The sequence below is a fragment of the Silene latifolia genome, chromosome 2 (assembly GCF_048544455.1).
Source record: "Silene latifolia isolate original U9 population chromosome 2, ASM4854445v1, whole genome shotgun sequence".
Lineage (NCBI taxonomy): Eukaryota > Viridiplantae > Streptophyta > Magnoliopsida > Caryophyllales > Caryophyllaceae > Silene > Silene latifolia.
In genome coordinates, this window is record NC_133527.1 from 196,593,627 (window position 1) to 196,619,750 (window position 26,124).

Below are 26,124 nucleotides of genomic sequence, written 5' to 3' on the forward strand. Positions count from 1 at the left end.
GCTCTTCAATGGCGTTCTTCAGGTGCCGGCAGTTGTCGGTGAGGTGGCCGGTGCTACCGTGGTACTCGCAGTACTGGCTCGAGTCGCCGTCTCCTTTCGGCTTGGGAGGCCGTTCCCACTTCTGGCCCTCGCCTCTGCTCAGGGCGAAGACCTGGGCGACCGATGTGACCAGAGGGGTTTTATCATGGTAATGCCTTTGGTAAAACATTCCCGAACTTCCCCCGGCGCCTGTCTTGTCCTGCTTCCTGGCAGATCTATCAGACCGTGACCTGTTATTGTCACGGCGTTTCTCATCAGATCGCGACCTGTTAGAGTCGCGGCGTCTTTCATCCGGGCTGTCATCCCGGCGGCTTTTCTTTTCTGAGGTCTCGGCCTCGCTGGGGCCTACCCAGGTCTTGTGGTAATCCTCCACCCTGATGGCCTGGTCGGCCATCTTCCGTGCGGCGTCCATGCCCAGGCCCCCGTGCTTGATAAGCTCGTCTTTTAAATTTCCCTCTGGGAGGCCCTTCATTAGTGCGAACGCCGCCAGTTCGGGGTTGATCTCCCGAATCTGCTGTACCCTGTCCTCGAACCTCTTCACGTAGCCTCGTAGGGACTCGCCCTCCTCCTGTTTGATAGTTAGGAGGTCCGATGTTTCCACGGCCCTCCTTTTGTTACAAGAGTACTGGGCTAAGAAGGCGTCCTTTAGGTCGGCGAAACAGTATATCGACCCGTCGGGAAGACCTTTGTACCAACTCTGAGCCATCCCATGCGAGTCGTTGGGAAAACCACACGGACTTCATCGGGCTGCTCCCATACCGACATGTGTGACTCAAAGGCTTCGACGTGGTCGGTTGGGTCGCTATCTCCTTTGTAAGTGAGCGCCGGCAACTTAAGCTTGGGTGGCACGGCGGTGTCTAGGACGTAGTCACTGAGGGGCTGTTTGACCACGTGTCGTATGACGCGCGGCGACCGACTCCTCGCATTCCTAGTCCGGCTTCTTTCCTCGTAGCGGGAAGGACTTCTTCTCCGGCTTGGGCTTCTTCTCCGACTCTCCTGAGTCGGGCTTCGCTGGTTCTCCCGGGGTGTGCCTCGTCGATGCTGCGGCGGCGTCCTCTCCCGAGTGCGAGAAGGACTTATGTTTACCACGACCACCTTGGGCTCCTCCGGCGTCTTGATAAGGTCTGCTTCTCCCAGTGCTTCGTCCAAGTTTCTCGGAGTCACGCCCTGGGCCCTGGTCTCCTGGATGGCTTCCGTCGCTCGTGTCGGCGTGCCTGTGTGTGCTGGTGCACTCCCAATTAGGTCCAGGAGTGTCTTCAATTTTGCTACGTCAACCACCTGTCCCATGATGGTGACCTGGTTGACGGGCGGCGGTGTGTCCGGTGTTATCGGCATTCCGAATTCCGGTTGGATTACTCCGCCGGTGGAGGGTTGCACTACCCCAGAATGGTGAAATGTATCATCTTGGTGGAATGTGGTTTCGTCATTCTCGACTACTTGTTGTTTTGACATCTTCTCAGCTTTTTGGGTGGGTTTTTGTGTTTTTGTTTTTGTAGTTTGGGAATGAATGTGACTAGCTTCTAGTTTCCTCCCCACAGACGGCGCCAATTGTTCCGGGTGTAATTCCAGAGCAGATACTTGATACCACTCGTAGCTAGTGGAAAGATGTCCTTGCTTGAATCCTCCTTGCGGTCTCCTGAAACGATGAACAAACTGAGGGCTCGGCTTTGGCCGAGCGTACTCACTCCGACGCTCAAGTCAGTAAACTTAGAGAGAAGTTGTCTGTAACTTGGCTAAGCGTGTATTGTAGAGAGATAAGGAAGATATTACCAGATGAATAGTGATTGTTAGGTTGATTTGTGGATCCTTTCCTCAATGAAGGTTGAGGAGTATTTATAGGCATTCACCTTTTGTCACGTAGTGGCCAGGTGGCTAAGTGGCTATCAGGTGAAAAGACCGTTGTACCCTCGGCCGATGGACCTGTGGCAGGCTCGCCGAGGGTCTTGGATATGAGTACGCGGAAATGTGCCCCGGCTGGCCAGTTGTCTGGCCGGGACCCAGGTGACAGGCCGATGGGCTCCATCGGCTAGACTGTTTAAGTCGTTGACTTTGCTGTGGATACCCTTGACCTTGCTCAATATGTTAACCTTGGTCAGCGGTGCAGAATATGCCCCATCATTAACTGATACCTAAAAATGTAGATTAAAAGGTAACTGAAAATTAAGAGGTGATAATTTAATTGGTTAAGCCAAAAATATTTGGCAAACTAACCGAAATGTAGCTTTTTTTTGGTAAAATGATATAAAAGTACCTAATAAGTTCTCTATATTTCATATTATGAATTGAATGAATAAAAAAAAAACAGGTAACTAATTTCTTTGAAATAAAACCTAAATATCAGATTTTTCATGATCTCCCGACCTTTCTCATATCTAATTAATTACTTGTTGATGTTTTTTTTCTTGCCAATATTTACTTATTTTTAACCCTGTTGTAAGTAGTTGATCTTAAGTTAATTCCATTTTTAATTTTATAATCTCCATTATAGCTATTGGTTCAAAATAAATATTAACAATTAGGCATTGTAACACAAGGTACATATATACTCCAAAATCATGAGGAACGGAATAAATAAGTAGGCTCAAAATAAATGTTAGCTTTCTACATAAGAATAAAAAGTATTGTTAGCTCTACAATAAGAAAAAAATAAATTAATTTGATCAAAAAGGAAAATATATCACAAGTGTCCAACTATATCGCATTTGTCTTGGATGTAGCAAGTGTTGGACTCAAACTGAATTTTAAATCGTGCCAACCATGGATGTTATATAAGGGTAAAATAATATCATAATTATTGAGAAAGTTATAGAATAGACAAAGTTGAAGCGGTTATGTTTTTGAAAATTTTTACTTGCGACAAGTAGGGGCATGTAATTTTTCTATTAAATACGGGTATGAGAAGGCTTATATCTGTCATGTCTTATCCCCCATTTGGCATCCTTACTTTTAGGCATCGCTTTTGTTTTCATTATGCGAGATTTTGTCGGGTATTTTAGTTCGTGTAGACTTTGGGAGTAAGATTCATTATCTTTTAGGAATTTCACATTAAATGTATTTTATCTTCTTCGCAATGATCTTCCGTATTGCTTTTACACAATTGTTAATGCGGAAGTCTTTTCTATCAATTATATGATATATTAATTATAAGAAACATTATTCATATACTATATCGAGTTAATTAGATTTTATTCCCTTTTGAAATTCACATTTTTAAAATTACCGTACTCCCTTTTGAATTTTTTTGCTAAAATTACTCTCAAATTGCATTTTTTTTCCTAAAATTACTTCAAAATTCCAATTTAAGTGACCTATTTCGTCTGTTTTTGAACTTATTCCAATTGTGCCTTAGCCAATTTATACTTTGAAAGGTATAACTATGTTGACAAATGGAGGGAGAGTTCAAAAACAGAGAAAATAAATCATAAATTGAAGTTTTGAAGCAATTTTAGGGAAAAATGCAACTTAATGGAGTAATTTTAGCATACAATTTCAAAAGGGAGTAATTTTTAAAATGTAGATTTCAAAAAGGAGTAAAATATAATTAATTCTACTATATCTTAAATTTCATTTGTCATACTAACTGAAAAGTTAACTGAAACCTAAAAATGTAGCTTAAAAGGTAACTGAAAATTAAGAGGTGATAATTTAATTGATTAAGCCAAAAATGTTTTTTGATAGAAAACGCACTAAATATATATAATTATGATACCTGCTGTTTTTTGCAACGACATCCGAGAGATTAAGATTTTACATCGATGATAGAGACCTAATGTATCAAGTCCACAAGAAGGACATTATTTACAAAGAAATTTTCATAATTTACCAAATTAAGATGTCGTATTATATATTTTGCATGGAGTTTTTAGGGATAAGTAGTCAAAGACTATTTCGTTAAAAAATAGATGGTGCTAAGACAATAAGAACGGTAACTCTATAATCCAACTATATCTCTGAATGTTAGTATACAACTGATATAGTTAAATACCAAATGCCACAACGCTTTCGTTACTTTTTTGTTATAGGAACTGATAATTAACCTGTCCTCATCTAAATCAATCCCCGAGATTTTGTTTGCTTCCATTTGTAGCATAATTTGACTTTTTGTTAAATTTATTAGTTCTTTTTACCAGACCATGGTAACGTCAAATAACGTTTTTAGCGGTGCCATAAAATATATACTACTAACTGACATTATTATACTAACTTGGTAACCCAACTATTTTAAAAAATGACATAAACTACTAACTGATATTGTCACAGATAATACTACTAAGTGCCCGTGCATTTTATGTAATAGAATCAGAGATATTGCGAGATGTGTATAAGGAGCAAATACTCTTAATTGTAAATAGTCAAGGTAAAATTATGTTGTAAGAGATCTAATATTCTCTCTCAACGCACTAAATATATATAATTATGATAACTGCTGTTTTTTGTAACATCATTCAGTTTTACGTACTTGTAAAATAATTTGCAAAACTCATAAAGATATGTCTCCGTTATTAAGGGTTCATATTGGTGAGCTCCACCATGTTTATAGAGAAAACGTTTTGTATTTAATTAAAAACTGGTTGTGTCTGTAACAATGAACAAAAGAGCGACATACTATATATAACTAATTAACTATGTCACTTGATGTTATACTAATCGATGGCAAAACTTTTATGCTAAAAGCATTAATAACTTATCGGTTATCATCTATACCAATCACGATTTTTTTTTCATCAATGACAACATAGTAGGACTTTTTTATCAACTTAAGAATATATTTTTACAAATAATTCTAATGGAAGCCCCGTGCATCGCACGGGCTTTCCAACTAGTTATGTCAATATAACTAATGTAAACATTGAATATGATGAAAATATTAATTTTAAATATGTTTTACTTAAAAAAAGGCATAAATTATTTATTGACCCGTATTTTTACCCTAACCCGACCTGTATCTGACTCAGCCTGTATTTGACCCAACCCGCATTCTGACCCGACCCGGTTGTCATGTCTACATAGAAGTGTCATGGGAACACAAGCTACCCAAAGAAATACTTGTGTCCTCCGGGAGGACGTCCTTCTTACACTAAAAGGAGGAGGATCAAAATGAAAATGGTCCTCCTTTAGTCCTCCTCCCTTGCCTTGAATGTAAGAAGGGCGTCCTATGAAGAGAGAAGTATAAGCGGTGTTAGAATATGCCTTGAATCCGTTTCAAAGTCTAATCACGATTCCACATCTATATGACTGTATATTTTTCCAAGATTGATGAAGGAAATAAGATACTCCGTATCAATTTCCTTAATCCTGTATCTTTAATTAGGAAACTGTTATGAATTTCCCAAATTTACTTTCGAAACACGTGTAAATGTGTAATACTGTATCTGTAATACTGTATAAATTCTCATACGCTATTGCTTAATTGGTCTAAGTCATCTGAAATCCGAATACTCTAAAATCACGATAAAAAAAACTTGTTCAAGGTTTAAAAAGATTAGAGAGATGGAGAAAGCGAGTTCGAAACACCGTGATACCTGGTATAATGCTGATGGTTCTTTGTTTGATGAAGACGAGGACATATGGTATGTTACGATTTTAACCGATTTTAACTACGTTAATAAATAATACTCCGTAGTTTCGTAAAAGTAACGCTACGTCATCTATTACTGGCAGGGTAACAGACAAATATGTAGCAATGATCTCCCGTGAGGCTGCAGAGGCTGCTTTAGAATACTTTAACAGCCGGGTAATTAAATTTTATTCAATGTAAAAAATTGTTTAATTCGTATTTTATTTCGATTATTGTAGCTTAACAATTATCGATTGATGTACTTATTTTGGTTAATTTACAGGATGGCGGTAAAAAGTATGAGCTTGTAGAGCACGGTCCTACTATGGCAATCAACCCGCCTATGATGAATCACCTTAATTTCATGGCTAAGGAAAAAAATTGTCCAAGCGCTCCACTCGAGACTTTCTTTGCGCAGTTGAGTTTTGCCCCGTATATGAAGGTCGACTGTTGCGTAAGCTTGGGGCCTAGTCAAGAAGTACCACATTGGTGTAAGTTTTCCGTCTGTCGTTTCGCGGTGAATACTAGATTGTTTGGTAAAAACAGAGGAAACAATTATGTTATTCAGTTTTTCTAACGCACACATTAATAAGCTTAATATGAAAAGGTTTACAAGATATTCTCATAAAAAAGGCAAATATAAACTTTGCTTTTACCATGATTAGATAATCTCCTGAAATCTTTCCATATTAAGTTTATAAGGCCATAAGGGCATACCTTAAAAAAAAAAACTTATTTTTAAGGCAGCAGTTGTTAAAATCATTGATAAAATATGGAGTATCATTGTTAAAAGTTAACTGATTTTGATTTATTGTTTGATTCTAGCTTTGTAGTATTTATCCATCTCTAAACAGTTACTCCCTTGTGCCAATTAATAGTTTATATTTGATTTATTTTGTAAGGAGAAAATAAAGCAAACTTAAACTATTAAGTGAGACGGAGGGAGTAATATTTTCTTTGTAGCAAAGACAAAGCCAGAATTAAAATCATTGTTAAAATATACGGAGTATAAAAAAAAAGCTTTTTTTAATGTACCTATGCATGTTTTATACTTCAATTTAATTACTTATTTTCACTTCACAGTTCACACATGAAAGTTTTTAAATGATTTTTTTTTGGTACATAGAAAGTTTTTAAATGATGGTATTTTTATTTTTAGGTATTCCAAATTTAATACAAACCATATATACATTGTACATTTTTACTCTATACGAAAAAAGTACTAATCCAATATAACCTTTCAAAAATTACCTAGATATAAGTTTTCGATCAGACTTGGTATTTTTATCTTTGATTTCCATATTTTTTTTTGCTGACGAGAGATCCCCACAGTCGCTACCTTCGATTTCCATTCTTTAATTAAATAAGTTTTTTTTTATATTATGATCTTTTGCATATGAATTTTACTCTTTTATATATGTGTTTTACGATTTTACTCTTTCATATACATTTTTTTCTATTCGGCGCCTGATTGTCTTGTTGGTTGTGTTACTTCTCCAAATTAACCCGTTTTGTTTGATCTGCATTTTATTCAGGCGAAGCGGAGTTTGGTGGATGTACATACTGTCCTGGCATAATTAATCATCCTACCAAAGGAATTGATAATTTTGCATTCAACAAGTTTCCCTTAGAACGAGTCCGTTCCATCTAAAATTAAAACTTGGAAAATGTAACAATTTTACGATAAAATGTGACCATTTTTTATAAAAGGTTACCAGAACAAATGTGAATAGTTTTAGCAGTAACTTTTGCTGTAACATTTTGTCATTAAATGGTTACTTTTTATTACCAAATGACAACATTTTCTCGGTTTTAATTTTAGACAAAAAAGACCATCTGAAATAAGAATTTACCTTTAGAATTCGACCCATTTAGATTTAGTGATTGATGATTTTCTTCTGCTATGTATTAAGCAACACTACTATTCTAGGTTTGTTTTTATTATGTTGTATGCGAAAGGACACAAGTTTTATGACGATTTTAATGAACTGGTAGTGAACTACTGCTAGTTTAGATCTCGTTTGATGTATACATATTTTTATTTTTTCGTGTATTATTTATAAATTAATTGCTACCTTATTAATTTTCTAATTTCACCTTGATATACTTCGTTTTCAGAAGAAAAAAAATGGCTCTACAAAAATAATAAGGAAAAGTAAGAAATGCTGGGAAATGTTTATATTAAGACAATCATTTATATATTAAGCTAGTTATAAACTTATAACGACAATTTATAATTTTGTTTTATACGAAGTAATATGGATTAAATTATTTTTATAATTGCACCAAGTGAAAGATTTAACAATTTGTAACTTACGTGTCTATACCAATTTTAGTTTTGTTCTAATTAGACTATTGTACCATAAGCATTGTACAAATGGATAAGTTCAATACTTTCTAATAAAGCTCATATTATTTAACATAAAGCCCGGATACTCTATCACAAAACTCAGATTCTACGTCGTACAATATATACAACTGGTTGTATAATCCATGAATTGCGAATCGATCAGGTTATTTGGATCGAGTTTGAGTCAGTTAAGCTCGGGTCGTGTCTGGATTTATTATTCACTTTGTCAAGGCATTGGGCCGAGAATACTGATCAGCCTAAAAATTGATCTGGCCCAATCTTAACTGTCCAAGTTACCCTAAACCCCCCATATCCACCCAGCCTATATGTCTTAATGAACCCAAAATAAACTCGAGTAGGCAAATGACCCAATTCGATATTCGTCAGTCGACAAATTACTAATTATCATCGACAGTTATATTAACTAACCAAAATACATCTGAACTTAAAATGCCCAATAATAAACATACTTAGAAGGGATTAGGGATAATAACGAGTTGAGTTGAGCACGAGCTTGGCCTTGCAGGACTTGTACTCATGAAGCAAAATCCGAGCTCGAGCTTGAAAAAAATGTGCTCACTATCAAGGTTGCGATCTTTAATGCGAGCTCGAGCCAAATTCGATCTTAACTCGATTTATATAATTGTTAAATTTATGTTTTTCTTTCTTTCAATATTTTCAATAACAAAGCTCGAAAGTTATATATAAAAATATCTGGCAAATCAGTGAGACATTTGATCTTTGATAAAAAGATATACTCATGATAAAAATATTCTTATAAATTATAAACAATATCTTATCTAATCACACAAGTTTGACTCGCTTGGGATCGAACCGAGCCAGCATTAACTCAGCTTGACTCTTTAAATTCTCGTGCAAAGGCCGAACCGAGCTTTGACCGAACTTTATCCGAGCCAAGTTCGAATTGCTCGCAAGTTGTCTCGTCTCATTATCAGGGATCATTATCGAATTAGCTTGATTAGGAACAATGATCAATCTCTACATTATCGAGCCAAACCGGAACCCATCAACCATAATGGTGATGTTGAACGGACAAAATTGTGGATACAAACCGGACCGACCCGACCCACAAATTGCCAACCCTATTAATAGCCATCATGTGCCTAGCAAGATCAAACATTATCTCTAGATTCTAGCATTGTTGGATCTTGCAATTGTGAATAGACAAAACCCACCACACAATTGACAAAGACTTGAACGGATGCAGGGAAAAGAGAACAAAAGCGCTACTAATCCTGATGATTGATCAAGGAAAAGAGCTATTAATTTATTTGCTTAATTACCCCCAAAAAAAAAAGTGATTTTTACATCCAGTAGCGGAACGAGAGAGAGTAGCTAACAGGGACAGTCGTCCCCAACAGCGGGAAAATGTGAAAACTCGAGTTAAAATTTACTAATATTCCATTATTTGTTCAACCGTAAATTCAAATCCTTATTCCGCCCCAGGTTACACTGAAATATACAACCGTCGACACGACTAGGGCCTACATTTGCTATACATAGCATCCACTTGTAAGCTATCTCTAGTATTCACATTGGAAAACCAAATAAAGAAACTTGAGCAGCCAATAATGGGATCTTTCATACAAAAACAAAAGCAGATTTATTAAAACAAAAACCCATGCTTCTTTATTTTATTTCAGATCAGACATTCTGCACTACTGACAGTAAGAAACTGGCGCATATTCTTGCGACAACAATGCACTAAATTTTGACAGTTTCTCATTAACAATGGTTAACTGGTGCAACTGCATGTATATTTTTTTTCCGGGAATCTGGAATATAAAATGCATCAATATAAAACAACAAATATATCATATGATTAATGGTCCAGCATTTCATAGCAAGCTGTCATAATATTGGATTTTAGTTATATAGTAGCCAAGTATACTAAGAGATTGATTTTCTAGATGTGATTTCAAGGATCATGTACATGATAATACAAAACAAGATGAGTAAACAAGAAGTATCGCGCTATACTCGGAAAACCATGTGGTGTGTGTGAATCATGGCCTTTGAAAATGTAGAAAGGACATATCATAAGACTCAATATGAAAAAAATTTGCATCAGAATTACTCTTAACACGAAAAACACATGAAAAAGGGAAGTATGAGACGACTATGAGAGAACGAACTTTATATTACCAACATCAATATCTCAACTCGTAAGGATGACATTTTTCTTACTGTGATGTAGACGGCTTGAAAGGGTAGATGATTCAACGACCCTTTGGTGGAAAAAATATTACCTCAATACAACTACGATACTACTGCTACTTCAAAAAGGCATCGTGATAATATATATTATAATAAGTGCTAACAAAATAAACATGGTACTTATGTATAGGATGAGAAGCCGCTGGCATACCCATTTCTGTACTGAATAGATGAATCCAGAGCATAAGGAGTAGGTCTTATAACGGATTGATAATGATCCTCTTCCTGAACTGCACCAAACACTATCTCACTTGATTTCTCATTGCTTTGCTCATAGTAAGTATTGGGGACGGAGGAGTGATGCTGATGACGGTTTTGATGTTTCTGTTGTTTCTGAACTTCTGCATCCCACCCACTGTAGAAAACCCGACTTTGTTGCTGCATCTTGTCTGCGTCTGTAGACATGAAGGCATATGTTTTCTTTGGAGTGGGTACCCTATCAATGGAAGGAGGTTCTTCTTCCTTAGGTATCTCGAAACTTTCTGGTGACTGCCGATCGTTGGGATGCTGGTATGGCCCGTTAGATTGCTGGTAAAGCCCTATCGGGTTCTGGTATTGATAAGGAACTGGTTTTTTTCTGAAAACTGGAAATATACTTCCAATGATTTCCATGGTTGATGTGCCAGTTGCGGCAAGCAACTTTTTCAATGATAGAAGAAAACTTTCCTCCTGCTTCTCTGATTCATCTTCTGTAGGGATCAATGGTGGCCGCACTGATTTTAGAGGCTTTTGGTATGAACCTGGTGGGTAGCTTTCAACTGTCTGCACATCCTGATAAAAAAATATACGTCAGGAAATGCATCGGACGATTTACTATTGGAAATTTTATCATTGTCTAATAAGAACATGAAGAACCAGTAATTACATTTTGGGAAGAAACAATTGAACCCACTCGTCGTTGCAAAAGGGCTAACATGTAACCAAAGAACCCAGCAGCTACTAGGACGGCGATTCCTGTCATCATGAGTAAATAGGGGTGAGTTAAAGCAGTTTCGCTTAAGAAACAATGAGTTTTATGAGATGGTCTCACATTATAGACCAACCCAAACCCTTACGTATTCCGTCTCATTTTACTACTAGTAGTGTTAGCTTACCAAGAGGGAAGCTGCTTTCATATTGATAAGCACAGTCATCAAAATGGAGTTGGATTTCTCTGATAGCTCGATTCCCCCGATCGATTACCAGCAAGGAACAGCTGCTGCCAACATACACCACATCGAAGTCATTGGAAAACTTTGCATCTTCACTCGGTCCATCCACATGGCCACCTCTGTGGCTCGATTTTCCACCAGCAATTGTTGTAACTCCTAGCATGAACAAGATCAATTAGCCTAAGCTGATCTGAAAGAATTTCAATCTCTCTTTCTAACAACTAATTCTTAGATGAGTTAGTCGATATTTTTCCCATGATATTTTACCTAAATACTCCAACTATCATTGGTGGACACATCAGAAGCCGCATTTAACTTCCTATGCACTCTTTTAATGCTTTGTATGGAAGGAAAATGATTTACTCTCTTAACTCCCCTCCCTCTTGTATCCAAAGATAAGAAAAATCATCAAAACTCGTTCGAATGTTGCTTAAATTTTAATTTAAATGCCGGATGTACCTGCATCACTGATCTTCCTGATTGCCATGTTCACAGTATCAGCCACATATATGTTTCCCCTGTCATCTACAGCAACACCTTTAGGATGATTCATCTTTGCTTCCCTGTGTTTTCCGTCTACATATCCAGAATATCCTTCCGCTGATCCAGCAACCAGCTTTGGCCTACTGTCTGCATATCCCAATGAATCACGCCAAGAACCAAGCCAAATAAACAACGCACGTACACATGCACAATCAAATATACTACTTGATACTCCCACTATTTCGCTAGATTAGCGTCATTAACTATTTTTCATGACATTGATTTCAAAATGAGGCTTATTAGTGAAATGGATTCAGAAGAGAACAAGAAAAGGCCAACCACATAATAAGATTATAACCCAAAACTAAACATTAACTGTATATTCACGACAAATTTCAGCGGACCGATTGATCAGTCTCAAACAGCAAGTTGGAAGAGCATAATAATGCTTAAGAAAGTGATGGTCCCATTAACAAAAGTTAATTTCAGCTTGACGGCCACATCTCACAGTTCACACTTTAAATAAAAGTGCATCTTACCAAAGACATTTCATAGACATCTACATCAAGAGAAGACATTGGGGTGTTTGGGTTTCATCATATCAGGAAAAAGTGAGCATATTGGGTTTTATTTAGCGCACTTGCCAGCTAATATGCTGATTTTGGTGCTTGTTAAGTAGTACTCGGTACTAATATAGTTTGAGACATTGGTGTGTTCGGGTTTCAGCCCAAGATGCTAATTTCCAACATGTTCTTTTGAGAAGCATTCGAAAAATATAAAGCCTAATTTTTTTGTAAAAAGACATTTCCACCCGTGAATCCGATGATAGCTTCAAAATAGTGTATTAAAGAATCGCGTATTAACCAGTCATTTTTTTACGACCTGCTAAATGTAACCTTCGATTGCCAAACACCCATGCCTTAACAATGTAAGCTCCAAGTCAAACCTTCTAATAAAACCCGCTAACTATAAGGTAGGACTCGTTCTACCTATGCAAATGCCACCTACTACTATCTTAATTCTAAACTAAATAAAATTGACAAACAAATCCAATGTTGAAAACAACCCATAAATCAATTTCGACATAATCTTCATAAATAGTCCCATCACAAAATTCATATGAGGGCATCTGAAACTGAGACTGTGAGATGGCAAAATCAAAAACTTGTCGCATCTCACAAGTCACAATAAAAGGTCCAGTCTCTTGAGAGATCGACTCACACATACAAATTGCAAGACATACAAAATTACAAATATACAATTAATAAGTATTAATGGGTAGTTAGGGGGTAACTAAAGCAGTCTCTTTTGAGTAGTTGTCCCTATTCAATGACAAAGACGACGACAACATCAACAACAAAATCATAATCCCTTAATTATTCAACGTCAGCTAACATGAAACATCGTAATCTAAATATCATTTAATATTTACATTCTACTAATAATTCACAGACAAAATTAAAGAAACCCACTTACAAAGGGAGAGTGCAGAGGAAATCTTGTAAAGATTGCTATTAGCAGAATCTAAAACAAGAAGCTCTCCATCTGGTAAAATTTCGACAGAGTAAGGTTCAATCCCGAGTTTACTTCCATCAAACACCGTCTCTACTTCATAACCACCTTCATATTTCACCATTGACCTCCCTGATATTGCTGAAATTACATCGTCACCATTATCATTACATCATCATCATCGTTATAATCAGAACTAATATAACAATCATTATCATCCTTAATCTTCAGTCACATCAGCTTGTATAAAACAAATCAATCAAAAGAGGTCCATTGAAGACGGGTCTAAAACCGTCTTAAGCTTACAATATAGTCACATAAACTTGTACTCCGTATTAAATAAACCAATGCGATCAAAAACCGTCTTAAGCTTACAACATAGTCAACATAAACTTGTATTAAATAAACCATTAAACCAATGCGGGTCTAAAACCGTCTTAAGCTTACAACACAGTCACATCAGCTTACATTAAATAAACCAATGACGGGTCTAAAACCGTCTTAAACTCACAACATAGTCAAAACGGCGGGTATTAAATGAACCATTTAGCATGAAAAAAGCCGTCTTAAACTTAATACGGTCCGAAATCACAATTACCTGTTTTTGTGGTAGTTTTAAGTGACCAAACCCATTTCATAAGCTTAGCAAAAGAGCTTGACACAAACACATTCACAATTCCTGCCAAAAAAAACACAAAATCAACAATGAGGGTAAAGATTAACCAAGAAAAAAACAGTAAAAAAAAGGGTGAAATTTAAGGGGTAATTCTAGAAGGTTCTAGAACTTACTAGCAGGTGAAGAAGAAGCTGAAACAGAAGAAACCCCAGAAAATAAGAGAAAAATACAGAGAAAAATAACAAAATAATTTCTACCCATTAATTCCATGACAAAAATAAAATGCACCCAGAAAAAATGAGAATTTATTGTTGCATTATTAGGGAAATCCTAGAGAGAGAAAGCTGAATAGTAGTGAGAGAAAGTTGGAGTGAAGTGGAGTGGAGGAGATTTTTGGAGTGATAGTGAATGAATCTGTGGGTGTTTTTTATTGGGTTTGTGAAAATATTAAATGGGTGTTTTTCATTTTTTTGAAAAATTTGTTGGAAAAAGGTGATAAATAAAGGATATTTTTTTGGATTAAAAAGGATTAAAGTGATAAAGAGAGAAAAGAAAATAAGAAAAGGAGTGTGAAAATTTGCACTTTTAAGAGAAGTATGTAATTAATTTGTTTGTTTTGCTTCTAGTTACAAAAACGCATATGATATCGATAATATCGATAGAATTTAAACTTGAATTATAATTATTACCGCTCATATATATAACTTTGTTAAACTCTGGCTATGTTTATTACACCATTTTATTTATCTATGACAATAATTTACACTGGGAAAGAAGTATTAGTGTGAGCGCGGAGGTGAGGGAGGATTTCCAGTTAAGCTATTTTTTAAATTAATTATACGTAATTTATTATATATATAATTAAAAATTAATTATACAATTTTTTTTATGGTAATATAGAATTTTAGAGAGAATGATTTCCAAAATTCTGGAAATAGATAAAAGGGAAATTCAAGAGAATGGGGTGACTAGGTGAATGAGGTAAGCCAGCGCCTAAAGATTTGGTACATGGGGTCATGCCGTCATGGTGCACATGACATACATTGAAAACTTATCAACGAGATAAAAAGATAAGTACATACTCGTACAATTTAATTAATTTAATTTAATTTAACTTTTTTTTTGTTATGTTGGTTGATTAAAAGAAAACAATATCAATCCAAATTATAATTTGAGTTAATTGGTCATAAAACTAGACAAAAGCTGATAATCGGTCTATACATCAAATTCATAAATACGAACCAATTTTAATTCGTATATTAGCTCTTAAATCACGTGACCACTTTTACAAGTCAAAAAAAACAAAAAGAAGAAAGCATTATAACATTAATCTCACAATAATGAATTGCTGACTAACGGACTGACTAAGGATAGAACACTATATTGGCGTTTTAAAATAAATGGAGTTCTCGTACACCACTAGAAAATGACTCCCCAAATATGAATCGAGGTTTATATTGAATTTTATCAATAAAGCTTGTAAATTCAGTGGTCAAAACCAGAGGCTCTGTTCCGCTGCTTGTGGCAAGATAGAAGAATGAGATAGCAAAGCCAGTGCAAAACTGAAGACCACGATAACAACATTATAGCATTAATCTCATACGGAGTAATTTTTGGGATAGCCGGATAGGCTGACCTGAACCCACCTTTGAAACGTCGTTATGGCGCATGTATGTGAGGGAAGCGAATTCCACAAGGGGGCCACAGAAGGGCACCGACAGTGGTGGAAGTGGCATTGCCAAGCGTCAAATCCATTTCCCTTTCAATTACACTGTGAAGTCCATGAATGATGAACAATGCAACATCCATGGCAGAGCCAAGCAATGCACAAAACCCACCCACGCGCGGTAAAAATGTTAAAAACATTCCGTTGAATCCTTTTTAGCTGTCCCTCTTACTTGGGCTCTAACCATTGGTAAAAATGTTAAAAACAGTCCGATTCAATCTGAACAATTCGGCCTGCCTTACGAGTAGAAATGTTAAAACAGTCCTGCCCGAGTAACTCGACCTGCTTTTTGATGATTCTGAAGCCGGAAACATATGCGTCATTCTAATTTAATATCAATAAATTTAATTACGCCAAAGGTCGAGAATGCCCATCACCTCTTAGGCAATGAAAAAGTTCAACTTCAAATTAAAAAAAAAAAAAAAAAAAAAAAAAAAAAAAAAAAAAGTTGGATCATATTTTTGGTCCCCAAGACTTCAAATATAGACCCAGCTAGTCAGCTACTAACAGATAGTATACCTCCGATTCTCCGAAACACTCAGGCATAGGGCGTAAACGAGCCCATCCCAACTCGAAATCAGTTTGTCTGCTATCCATAAAACCAACACGAAACCAATTCTCTAGCTACCTAGAGTAGAGCAGCGCGAGCGTTTCCCTTGTGTTGTTTACTGTTGTAGCAGCTAGCTCATGCATGTTGACATACATCCGAATATTCCAAAACACGTAAAACATGCTAACGAAAACAAAATACTCGGTAATGCATGAAAATGCACGTAGTACGCCATTACCTGGTGAATGGTGATTACTGATAACGACTCCAGTTGTCTCCTGACGATCTTTTAAAAACACATTTACAAGACAAAAGATAATTATATTTCACCCCCATGGTAATAATAATTAGTTTTTTTCAAAGAACTACACAGGAAATCAATCTCGAAAGATTGAGCACGCCACTAATATACTTTTGTTAGCACCAAGGGTCCGGTTGATCTCAGGCAAGATCAATACGAATCTCTTGATGGTTTGTTTGGATCATCCAGTTCACTTGTTAGAACTTGTCGATACAAAGAGGGACTTTGCCACCAAACCCGAAAATGCTCTTTGAAAACAATTCACAACTTGACGGGGCCCAACACATTTTATGTACAATCACGGACGTCCTTACACTGAAAGAACACTCGGAAATCCCTTAAAAGTTACTGAACAAGTAAATTTCAGATTCTCTCGCCATGTACAAGTCCTAGACGTCTCCAAGAAAGAAGCTTTGAAATCCCGAGTTCATAGATACCGTGAAATTTTAAGCTTTAATGGCGATCTTTTTCATTGGATCGACATTTAAATGAACGCCACATGGTATTAGACAGAACTTTCAAAAGAGACTTGTGCATGAGGATTATACCGTGGCTTTTGAGTTGAAGTAGCAGAAGCTAGGCCTGAAAGGAGCTTTGAAACCTCAGACGTATCGTCAAGATAGTATTTGGCCTTGCTAGGCTTTTGCCCCACCGTACAACAAAACACTTCGGGACTCGATAGTAGAGATGAATCGGAAGATGATTTCAATACGCTTTCAAACATGTCTTCGTCAGACCTGTCATCCCCGATGCACATGAGAAAATCCGGTCGATTTCCTTCGTTGATTAATGTTGAGATAACCTTCTCCACAACAAGCCCCTTGCTCACACCCTGAATTACACTCAAAAGAGATGAGATCAATTTGGGAAAGACGACAAATGGTAGAAAAGAATAGGGATAACGAAGAGCCGCAAAAAACATTGAAGTTGCTATCAATCACAAAAAAGATCAAGAAATTTGTCCTATCACCCATTTTCAAAATCAATAGGTTTCACTTGTGACGGATATATCCGTACAAGCTTGTGACGGGTCAAGTATCACCCAAATGGGTAGATAAGACTAAAAGTAGAATGCATAGGGAATCACAGATGGCTTGTGTTAATTCTCCCATGTGGGTTTTATTTGACCCGTCAGAAGCTTGTGATGGATATCGGCCGTCACAAATGAGAATTTGTATTTCAAAATTATGTAATGTGGATCGGCCATCCCTGAGCGAAGTCACTCAGACATGTACATGTGTTGGACACATGCACGTGTCTGAACGTTAGTTTGTCATAAATCGATTTTTTAAAACACAAGGACCGTCATAAAATGAGGAATACAGGTGAAGTGGCATGTCTTGTACGGTTGTACCTCAAAATATACTTATAAATCTGAAATACTAGTTCTTGAAGTGAAATTGAAATACTCTCAAGTCTGAAGTCGAAGTAACATAGTGTCATCGCCGATGGCTAGATCTATAACCTGGGTGTCGGAAATTGGGAAACAGACGACTAGGAGCACACAGATGTAAAAAATGCGACAACAAAAACAGGTACCTGTGGCTTAGCTTCGACAATGTGCTGGCCCCTAGCAACAACAGCAGGTTCATTAGCAAGCACATTTTCTAGATGATCCACTAATTCCATTGCTTGCCATGACCCAAAGTCTGGGTCTGCATCCTGATGGTGCCACACTAGGCCGCTCTCTTTAACCTCTATGGTGGACCCGTCTGTTGCTTCGGTGTATGATCTCATGATAGGTTCAACAATCTCTTTCCAATCAAGCTCCACGGACATGGACTCCCACTCATCAGACTTATTCCACCTGCAACAAGAGCAAAATATATCAGCTTACATAAGCGCATATTGTAAATCTTTTTGTACTTGTATTGTCCTGTATTTTCATATAATTCTCAGTATCGAATGTAAGTACTAATGAGTCAGCCCACTGGGTCTCCAGTTCAGACCATTGAGGGAGCCATTGGCCCGATTAAGCCTTCTCGAATGCCTATCGTGTATGACATACGCCTAGACCTGGCAAAACTGACTCAACCAGACCCATAACCTAACAGTCGAGCTTTATTTGACCCGGAAGCAGAACTGATCCAAACCAATTCAATCTGACATTCTGACCCGAATGTTTCTCGGTCCGTACAAAACACATAGATAACTAGATCATGACACAGCCAAGCAGACCCGAACTGAAATGCCCCGATCTGACCTGAATGCATGTATACCCAAAATGACCCAAACACGAATTGACCCAACCCATTTGCCACGTCTTGTTATGACATATACCTACGAATTCATTGGGTGCTTACCTAAGGTAGGCACTGCTGGTTCTCACTGTTAACCAAAGACAACTACACATTCACAAAATTCGAAGAACAAAATCTATAATGAACAAACCTCAAAAAGTATCCATGCTCGGCTGCTATACCCAGCAGCTGACAAGGGCCAAGCCAGTCAGCAAGTGGATCTCTTCCTCTACCACTAACAACGAACACTGTATTTTTAGGATCACTGCAGAGCCCATTCAGAAGAGAGATCACTTCAGGAGTTGGACATTTGTTCATACGGCTATTTGGTACGAGAGTGCCATCATAATCCAGGAATATCACCCTTCTACTGCACCTCCGATATGTAGATACACTACGATCAACACCCAACTTCCTGAAACTCGGAGAAAGAGAAACCACTCTGAAACCAAGCCCCAGCCCAAATCCCCAGCAACGCTTGCTATAGTGACTCTTGCATGCTCTTTCCAAATCCTGAAGAAAGCTGCGGGCCCAATATGCCACGTCATGAGAGCTAACGTATCGATAATGTTTCTCATGCCGTAGTTGTTTCTCGGAATCAGACATTGTAAGAGCTACGTTGAGGGCTTCAGCCACATCATCAATGTCCCAAGGGTTAACTCTAATGGCCCCACTAAGAGAAGGTGAACATCCAATAAATTCTGAAACCACGAGCATGCTTGTGTGGGGTGTATCTGATTTGATACCTAAAGCTTCATCAAGGGCAGGTGTTCCCTGCCTGCAGACAACATACTTGTAAGGAACCAAATTCATCCCATCCCTCACAGCATTGACCAGGCAACATTCAGCAATTGCATAGTATGCCGACTTCTCAGAACGTGGAACAGGCCGGTCAATAAGAATCACAGGCTCGTAATTTGGAGAGCCATACACTTCATTAATCCGTTTAGCAATCATATACGTCTCTCGCTTGGCTTCTTGTACGTCCTTCCCTGTGCTTCGAGCGGGATTTATGATTTGAACCAGGACCAGCTTGCCTACGAACTTCGAGTTTTGATGTAATAATTGCTCAATGGCCATCAACTTCAAATTTATGCCCTTGAAGATATCCATATCATCAATCCCAATTATCACTTTTTTTCCTTTGAACTTTTCTTGAATCTCTTTTACTTTGGCTGATGTGGAAGGAAGATTTAAGACAGATGTCAACCGACCAACATGAATACCCACAGGCAATATTTTAATGTAAACAGTGCGTCCAAAATAATCCAACCCAATGTGCCCTCTCTTCGATTCATAGTCCAACCCAAGCATCCTACTGCAGCATGACAGGAAATGCCGGGCATAATCAAATGTGTGAAAACCTACTAAATCGCAATTCAAAAGACCCCTCAGAATGTCATCCCTAACTGGTAAGGTTCGGTAAATTTCTGACGAAGGGAAAGGGCTATGAAGAAAGAATCCCAACTTCACACGATAAAATCGCTTCCTTAGGAAAGTAGGCAGGACCATGAGGTGATAATCATGTACCCATACAAAGTCATCCTCTGGGTTAATGACTTCCATAACCTTATCAGCAAATATTTTATTAGCAGAAACATATGCTTGCCAAAGAGAGCGATCGAAACGATCGCCATGGTCAGGGCACATAGGTAACATGTAATGGAAAAGAGGCCACAAATATTGCTTGCAACACCCATGATAAAACTTCTTCTGAATGTCTTGGGGAAGAAATGTGGGAACACATTTGAATTCCTTGAGGAGCCTCTGGGAAACCTCCTCCTGCTCAGAAAGATCAATTTCAACCTTCAGAGAACCAACATAGATAACCTCAGTATCGGGTGACAGTCCATTTTTCAGATTCAGGTAAATTGAATCTTCATCTAAGGTGAAGCACCACTTTCCCGTTTCGACGTCCTTCAGAGCATTCAGAGGAAGCGAATTTGCAACGATAATTTTCCGCTCACGAACAACAGATACGTCTGTTTCATCACCGCTACTTTCACGACCATCCAAGTCAGAGATAATTCCGGGAACAGTCATAACTCGTGGAAGAGTTCTAGGAGTATGCGGAATATCTAGAAGATCACCAGAGACAAGCCCCAACAAGTTTCCATATGACCTCGAAGCCATGACAAGTAGCAGAATCCGCCTGGGAGCTCAAGCATACAGAAGATCTGCTATTGGTGAAAAAAGGCAGTATGTCAGATACGACCATTACATGAAAATGAATAATAGCACGCCACCAAGAGACACTGAGATAGTTATACATGCATCACATTAACCACAATCATATCACTAATTCATGCAACCTTTCAGGTTATCAGTCAGAACTAGACAACAAAAAGTTATACTCAATATTCATAAATTCCTATCGGTTTTTTTTCATAATGAGTAGACTGCAACATTCCAGACATTTGCAGAACTGGCATGACAACAACTGAAATTAGGTAGTACAAGAATTCCAGTAGAACCTATGATCAAAGCTCTTGTCACACCAAATTTAGTAAATGGGCAACCCCGAAGCTGAAGACAATATATTAGTCAAAAACTGAAACGATAACATTTTAATCTATCTAAATTTAATAGAAGGAAATGGCTAGTACATAATGAGAGATTGAGTAACAAAAGAACATAACCAGGTCCACCAAGTCAGTAACAATGGATTTGAAACACCTTAATGAAAATAAAAACTATTAGAAGAACAACACTTGAAGAAGTCAACGTCATGAGAAAACCCACATTTCTTCCAAACCTTCTTTGAGCCCAAAAATGAAACAAAGACAAAGACTGTCCAGTTATGACAAGCCATATTTGAGTGTCCAAGATTGTTCCATACCAAAACACTACATAAAACTACGAAATGTATAACCTTCACCAGCATATAATTAAGTAGATCGATGCCATTCTGCAGTAAAAATACTAGCCCTCAATCTATCAAAGAATTATCCTCGGCCACATACAACAAAATCATGTGAGTTGTTAGGGTGCAAACCCATGTCCCACATCGATAGAATAAAGATGGAAGATCGTCTTTATAAGTGTCCAAAGAATATAATAGTACAAGGCGTTTTGAGAAGGAGCCCAAGAGTAAATCCGTGAGGGCTTGACCCAAAGCGGACAATATCGTTCTATTATGGAGAGTGGACACACATGCAGTACAGGCCCAACAAAAAGATATTCACGCTTCCGCATAACATGAGCGTATGTGTGTGTGCGCGGCCTGCGCGCATTAGGGGAGTCAAAGCACAGAATTGTCTAGAATTTACACACTGAAACCAGACACCCCCTTGATGGTGAACTCAGAAAATGCAAATGAAATCATCCTGAGGTTCAAGTAGTGTTCAACCACACCCCCTATTTCAGAAATTGTAAATCCACACAGACCCTAGAACCAATTTCCTTTTCTTATCTTCTTTCCTCTCGAAAAATGAAAGCTACGTATCGGCCAAGGTATTTTCTTCCCTACTCCACTCTACCCCCTAACTTCTACTAATCCAATCTCTAATCACTCAACTACCCATTAACTAGAATTGAACTAATCAACCTCTACATATAAGTCCAGAAATCAGGAAAAACAAAACACAATCAAATTAATCACAAGTTACTTGTGAAATGTGAATACAATCAAAATCTAGCAAAAACAAACCCATTACTTCACAGATGTGACATCTTCAAAATAAAGCACCATCTGTTCTACACAATGAAAGAGTTATTCTTTCCTTAATTAGCAAATCAACAAAAATATATTAAAAATCAATCACATAAATATATAAACACCTAAAAATCAAATCTTTACTACACCCAACCAAACAAAATATCAGAATAAAACAATAAATAAACAAAAAATAATACAAAACACATGAAAATAATTAAATGATTACCTAAAACTCAAGCTAAAATACCATTTTCACACCAAAAATCAAATATTTTCTCCAATCAAAAAACAAAATCAAATTAATACAATAATTAAACAGAATTAATACAAAACACATGAAAATAAACATCAAAACATCAAAACTTTACTAAACCCAATCAAACAAAAAGCAAAAGAATACAATAATTAACACAATAAATTAATACCCATTTAGCTTAAACTCACATACAAGAATAAAATCAATCAAAAACACGATCTGGGTATTCTAATTTTTTTTGTAAATCAACTAAATAACAAATAATTAAATAAACAAAGCAAATAAAACCAAGAAATTTACTGTTAATTTAATAATTAAACATAGATTAAGCATAAATAAAGTGATTAGAGAGTAAAGTAAAGATCAAATAAGATAAAATGAAGTGGATAATGATAAAGTTGACTAACCAGAAGTTGAAGAAAATAGTTGAGAAATGTTTAGTAGTGACAATTTAATTTAATTTAGAGAGAGAAATAAATAGAGAAAGGGGTGATGAACTTGAGGAAGAAGCAAAAAAAAATCAAAGGAAAAAAAAAAGTAGTGAGAGAAAGAGAAATAAATGGGATTTACCATAGTTAGGTTTTTAACCTTGGTTTTGGATAAGGTTTACTTTTTTTATTTTATTATGTTGTGTACTTGGGTTATGTTATTACTCTATTTGGTTTCTTTTGTTACTTTACTACCCTTACCTACTTCTTCTAATATCCAACCTCATCTACTCACTTTTGATTAAGTCACCGAGGCCTGTCTAATAGCATGTTTAAACAGTTTACAAAACTAAGACTCTTAATTTTTCAATTTTGAAATTGAAAATATCTTAGTTTAATGGTTAGAAATGAGGTATATTGAATAATTGGTCAACAATTGAACCTTCCTATGCACCCCCGATATTGTATTGCCTTTGTGGCTCATTTGACTGAAAAGAACCTTTTAAAATCGGAGTTGTTAGCTAAATATCGACGTTCGAGTATCATCTACTATAAAAACAAAAACAAAAACAAAAATTATAGTCTTTAATACAAGAGAGATATAATGATAAAAAAAATGCATAATTAATCCCCGTAATCCTGTTTTCAATGTGCATAAATTAAGAAAATTATTTAAAATTAAGTATATCGTGAACTATCGGCTTTAACTATCTACAAATTTACACAAAGCAATTTTCTATAATTATGTATCATTGTAATTGGATGATATGTCATTTATTCTAATGTTCTTGTAAAAGCATTTGCTCAATAAATTCTTCATGTGGAGTGTTATATTTAGGTAAATACCAATTTCTCTTATACGGTATCTACCTTTCATAGGTTGTGTTATATTTTCCTCTATTTTTGTTCTTTGGAAAAAAAAGAGAGGAGAAAATATTTTGTAGTTAATGTTAATGAAATACAATTGGATAATAATACATATACAGAGTATATATGATTGGTCCAATTACTCATAACGAACATTTCTAAAATAAAAAAAAAAGTAAATAAACTAATAAGACATCCTAAAAAAAATGTTAACAAATAACCAAAATCGAATGAACCGATAAAATAGAAAGTAATGTGAGCCATTAATTTGGTGGCGCTTTTTTAATTTTCCTCGATGAAAATTAATCAGTCAAAAAGGGCCATACAAAGAACGAAGGGCCATTTATACCTCCATTTTAATTTGTCCAAATATGTTTATACTAAATTATAATCCTCACAAAAGGACAATAGTCACTAAGTAAAGTCTACTTTATTATTGTAATAAAATAAAACACAAATTCTTATTTCAGATCACAAGATCCGTCTGAAATAATAAGACGGACCGTTTCCTCTCACAAAATACTCATTTAGGAAGTGAGTGGGAAAGCACATGGGGTGTCCCACGACCCATGCGATTTCCACTTGTGAGAAATCTTATTGTTTCAGACGGATCTTGCGGTCTTAAGCAAGACGGACTGAAAATAAAATTCATTGTACATCACTCCATAAACAATATAGCTCAAGTCCCACCCGATGTCATCAAGCTTCACTAACAAAAGTCACTCAAAAATCAAAATAATGTTTAAGCCCTTTAATGTATTTTTTTCTATAAAAACTAGTCTTTTTAGTTTGTTAGTGCCTATAAATAATACTCCCATGTGACAAGATTAATATAAAGTGTTAAGGGAATCTTTGGTTAAACAAACACCATTGCTATATTTTCTTCAGTCGGCATGCATATCTCAGAATGATAATATCGGTCTTAAAATGTAAATGTGATAAATATGCTTTTATAATCTTATTTGCGTGTATATGACAAACTTGTCGTAGGTTACTAGGCATTTTTCTTTTGTGTTATCTAACGTAGTTGACCTGTTTTAAGTTTTGATGGTTCTTAATGACTAGCTAGGTAGCACGGACACTTCTACTAATCAGCCGTCCTGTGTTTGACACCGTGTCGGACACCAACACTCCTCGGACACACGCCGAAAAGTGTCAGACACCTATAAAGCCGTGTCTACTTTCTACATTTATTCGAGAACGTGTCCGACGCGTGTCAATGGTATTTGAGCCGTGTCCGACGCGTGTCCATGACATTTGGACATCATTTGGGGTGAATAATGTTATTTAAACGACAAATGAGCAGTCGGAAGAGATTGATTAGAAGATACATTTGGATGGTAAATGAAAATGAGTTATAATCAAGGACAGATTTTACCTTCACTTATTTAAATTTATTATCAAATAATTTAACAAAAATAAAATCGAACGTTTATAATTATAAAATATATATTTTATTTAATTTAAATAACGTGTTCCGTGTCCTAAATTTTATGAGATGTCGTGTCATGTGTTCATGTCCATTTTAATGCTACCTAGATTATTAGCTATATTTTTAATTATTGGTGGTAATGAAGGTTGATAATTTACATTATCTTTGTAATTATTACAGGTTATGGGCAAGGGCACAATATACAAATTTAATAGGGAGATAATGTTCTAGATAGCATGCATCGATCCTTAAGTTATTAGATAGAAGTAATGAAAAGATAATCCTAGTTGACTAAAAAAAATATGAAAAAGGTACAATCCCAACTACTGTTCGCAATAACTTGTCTACATTCATTATATGGATTCGACCATTAAGTTATCACAAATACACAACAATTGAATTTCACCTATATGTAAGTTACTTTTACGTTTTAAAATCGAGCTAAAGTATAATGAGACTCATTAAGTAGAAAGAGAGTTATATTTATATATTTTAATAGCGTGTACATTATACATTAAATGAAAGATACAATTTGCATGACTAAAGATACAAAGGGGTCGTTTGGTTACCCATTATAAAACACATGAATTACAATTCATGGGATTTGCAAAATGGGAGAGTTGTTTGTTTGCCCAAAATCACATGAATTGAAGTTCCATAGAACTCAATTCTCCATGATGTGGGAAGTTCTTACCTAGGCCCCTACAGGTAAGTGTGAAT

At 36.4% G+C, this 26,124-nt stretch overlaps 2 protein-coding genes across 3 annotated transcripts; both read right to left on the reverse strand.

Moving 5' to 3' along the window:
• Positions 1-10,089: 10,089 nt before the first annotated feature.
• Positions 10,090-14,517, reverse strand: LOC141644268 (uncharacterized). Its single transcript, XM_074453754.1, has 7 exons — positions 14,120-14,517; positions 13,929-14,009; positions 13,295-13,471; positions 11,795-11,965; positions 11,279-11,491; positions 11,050-11,138; positions 10,090-10,955 (listed from the first exon to the last, which is right to left on the reverse strand). The coding sequence occupies exons 1-7, from the start codon at positions 14,214-14,216 to the stop codon at positions 10,305-10,307; spliced, it is 1,479 nt and encodes a 492-aa protein (XP_074309855.1). The 5' UTR covers positions 14,217-14,517; the 3' UTR covers positions 10,090-10,304.
• A 2,005-nt stretch (positions 14,518-16,522) lies between these two features.
• On the reverse strand, positions 16,523-23,287 carry LOC141644269 (putative alpha,alpha-trehalose-phosphate synthase [UDP-forming] 9). 2 transcript variants are annotated; one of them, XM_074453755.1, is made up of 4 exons: positions 23,085-23,287; positions 18,915-20,943; positions 18,063-18,330; positions 16,523-17,355 (listed from the first exon to the last, which is right to left on the reverse strand). In XM_074453755.1, the coding sequence occupies exons 2-4, from the start codon at positions 20,894-20,896 to the stop codon at positions 17,029-17,031; spliced, it is 2,577 nt and encodes an 858-aa protein (XP_074309856.1). In that variant the 5' UTR covers positions 20,897-20,943; positions 23,085-23,287; the 3' UTR covers positions 16,523-17,028. The 2 variants fall into 2 exon arrangements, with proteins under 2 accessions (XP_074309856.1, XP_074309857.1); XM_074453756.1 differs by having other exon boundaries at positions 18,915-20,940; positions 23,085-23,285.
• Between the last annotated feature and the right edge of the window lie 2,837 nt (positions 23,288-26,124).